Source organism: Solanum tuberosum, unplaced genomic scaffold, assembly GCF_000226075.1.
Source record: "Solanum tuberosum cultivar DM 1-3 516 R44 unplaced genomic scaffold, SolTub_3.0 scf00518, whole genome shotgun sequence".
Classification (NCBI taxonomy): Eukaryota; Viridiplantae; Streptophyta; class Magnoliopsida; order Solanales; family Solanaceae; genus Solanum; species Solanum tuberosum.
Window position 1 is genome coordinate 176,047 of NW_006239437.1, and position 3,169 is coordinate 179,215.

Sequence of the window (3,169 nt, forward strand, 5' to 3'; positions counted from 1 at the left end):
TATTTGAGAGCCAATAGGTGGATGAAGAGTAATTTTGTACCGTTTCCAATAGTTCAAGGATATATATATATAGATTCATTTTAATTTTTTTATTCTAAAAATATATTTTTCCTTTTAATATATCAAGTAATTAATTATTATCCAAATTATATTTTAAGACCTAAGATTATACATCAATTAATATGACTATTATAGTAAAATGTCTAGATTAATTATTATTTTTAAATGAACGGATAAAATATAAAGTGGACAAATAAATACAAACAAACAGAGTAATAAAAAATTGAGGTGTAAAGAAGCTTAGCATCAGTAACCTAGATTTTAGCATAATTGTTAGGGGGAACAAGAATACTAATGACTAATGAGACACTCAACCAAAAAAAAAGTCCAAACAACATTTGACCATGGTTTTATGGTGTGAATTTATTTTTATGGGTCAGTATTCAAAATAATATAGAGACCATTAATTCATCAATAAAACGAGTAGTATCTATTCTCTCGGTTTATCGCTGATAAGAAATAATTCCCAACCCTACATTTACATACTCAATCAACCTACTATATAATATAAATGAGCATCAAATCTCAAATTCTTGACAATAAAATCAAGCAAAAGCAGAAACCTTTTTTTTTTGCCTACAAGTTTTCAATCCCACCAAAAAAAAAAGGAAAAAAAGGGGGGGAAATACTGCATGGCAAGGGGATATATTCATAATGTTATAGAAATTGCACCTGCACGATTTATTTGTCCTCGAAGGCTTTCAAATGCTCCAAAATTAGAGACAATTGCAGAAGAAGAATATAAAAGTGGTCAACTTCTTATTGACAAGAAAGTTTTATATGTTGTTTTACTTTCTGTTATTGCTTACACATTCATCAATACATACACTATGGTCTAATTACAGGAGAAACATTAATTTTGAAACTCAATTTTAATTATCAATCATCATTACATAAGGAGATCCATTTTTGTTCTAAATGCATTGTGTATGTCAGTATATTTCATTTTATGTAAAGTATAAAGTTATAATGTACTAAACTATTTCATTCTCATAACTATTTTCTTTTTGGAGGTATATGTAACATTCCTTAATGAATTAGAAAGGAAATAGTACTAATTATTGGACACTAATTATTCAAAATAGACCTCTTTAACACCAACAATAGACTCTTCATAAATGGACTAATACAAATACAAAGCAATATATGCTACATAACTTATCACCATAAAGTTAACTGACTAACAAATCAAGTCAATTGGCCAATTGTAGGAATTGTTTACACTTGTATAATCTACTTTTTTTCCTCTGAAAAAATTCTGATGACTTTCGTTTATATACGAGGACTAGGTACTGTTCTGGAAATCCATCTGCACAGATAACATACATTGTATGGTGTTATCAAATAACGAAGGACTTAGGTATGCAAACATTATAAGATTCCACAATGAAACTACTTTCAGAAACCATTCAATAACATAAAACATAACATCAGGGGTGCTTGGTACGAACGAAAAGGTTTTCCATGAAAAAAATAATCCTTGGAAAATGAGTGATTTCTTATTTATTTTCTAGTGTTTGGTGAGTAATTAGCAAAAAATATTGTCCCAGGATCATCTAGGAAAACCATATGGCAGGTAGGTTTAGGATGGGGGTGGCGAGGGTGGTAGAGAAGTTGGGTTGGAGGGTGATGAAGAGACAATTAGCACGGAATGTCACTTATAGAACTTGCTTTTCCTACACTCACCAAAGAGGTCATTTATCTATTATTTTTTGAAGAATTTGTTTTCCTAGAAAGAGTATTTTCCGGAACATTTCACCAACCAAAAAACTCTGATACCTTTGGATTCACTACCATAAGAAGGATTTAGTCATTCAAGCAAACATCAAACCTTCAAAGATTGCAGAAACTCATAATCACGTACCATTTGATTTTATCAACCTATACTTCACTGACCATCTAGCATGTGAATAGCAAAAGAAGATAATTATCTGATTCATCTTGCAAATACATACACTAAATAGCTAGTTAGCTAACTTTTACACGCTTAGCCAACAGTAGCTAGGGATTTTGCTAAAGCATTTCAAAGATACACATAGGTATTACCATGCCAGAACAAGTAACTGAAATGATATACCAAATTGTTTGGGTTTATGATTCCAACACCCAACCATGGAATTTATGAACAAAATGCAACCACTTAGCAGATATTCTGTTGTTCTCATTAATAAACTTCACTTACTTCATGAAGCCAAATTTTTCGAAGACGAATTTGTAATTTAGCAATAGTCATGCCTTCTAGTTTGACATGCCTTTCCAGTTCCAAGATAAATTTGTATCCCCATAAGACCTGCATAAAAGGGAGCTTAAAATCAAGTCCTGACATACTGAAAAGGCTGAACAACAATGACTTTAATGGGATTTATAACCTTGAAGAATAAACAGCCATCACAAGGTTAACAAATGAGCACATGTTACATCAAAATATACTAATCATTTGAGGTGAGGCAGATTTAAAACCATCTTGATGATATGGAACGAAAAAAACTAAAACCTAGCAATATGTCAAGTTGTCAGCAACTCTTACTTATCCAGAGGGAACTAAACACAACAGTTGAGATACCCTATCAACAATTCACCCACTCTAATTGAAAGAAATTCCTTTCCTAGCCTCCCTTCAGCCAATACTTATTATCCTTGCAATTTTCTATCTTCCACTGCTAAAACCACCTGCAAACTTGTGTCAGTTTGCAGGGCTGAGCCACTCAGCAAGCAATATTCTTTTGTTGAGCTGGGACTATTAAATTGGCAGCCCCTCTCCAGCACAGTGTAATTGTTTGGTTCTTCACGGGCGACCAATAATTACATCAATGGAAAATTTTGTTTGTTGTCACAGGAGACATATTTTAATGAGCTTCAAGTTTACCAATCGTATCAGCCTAATCAATCGTTGGTACTGAAAATCCTATAGAAGTATTCAGGTAACAAAGCTACCACAGAATTCAGATTGGGTCTGGTCTTGTTCTCTGCCAGACCAAGTTTATCACTCCAATATTATTTATACACTTGCAAATTCAATTGGCAACCGCATATGGTTTTTGCACAAGTAGAAATTTCTACCAGTCAAAAGTTTTGGCAAAAAATGAAAGCACAGAACAACCCCTCCTCC

At 32.6% G+C, this 3,169-nt stretch overlaps 1 protein-coding gene across 4 annotated transcripts in view; it reads right to left on the reverse strand.

Annotated features, from left to right (window-relative positions):
• Nucleotides 1-1,097: 1,097 nt before the first annotated feature.
• LOC102589308 (putative ALA-interacting subunit 2) overlaps nucleotides 1,098-3,169 on the reverse strand; it is a 15,545-nt gene continuing 13,473 nt past the window's right edge. For all 4 annotated transcript variants that reach the window (XM_006364821.2, XM_006364824.2, XM_006364823.2 and 1 more), the window contains exons 9-10: nucleotides 2,243-2,350; nucleotides 1,098-1,369 (exon numbers count right to left, since the gene is read on the reverse strand). In XM_006364821.2, coding sequence (XP_006364883.1) covers nucleotides 2,299-2,350 — 52 coding nt within the window. In that variant the 3' untranslated portion in view covers nucleotides 1,098-1,369; nucleotides 2,243-2,298. The remainder of the gene's footprint in view (nucleotides 1,370-2,242; nucleotides 2,351-3,169) is intronic.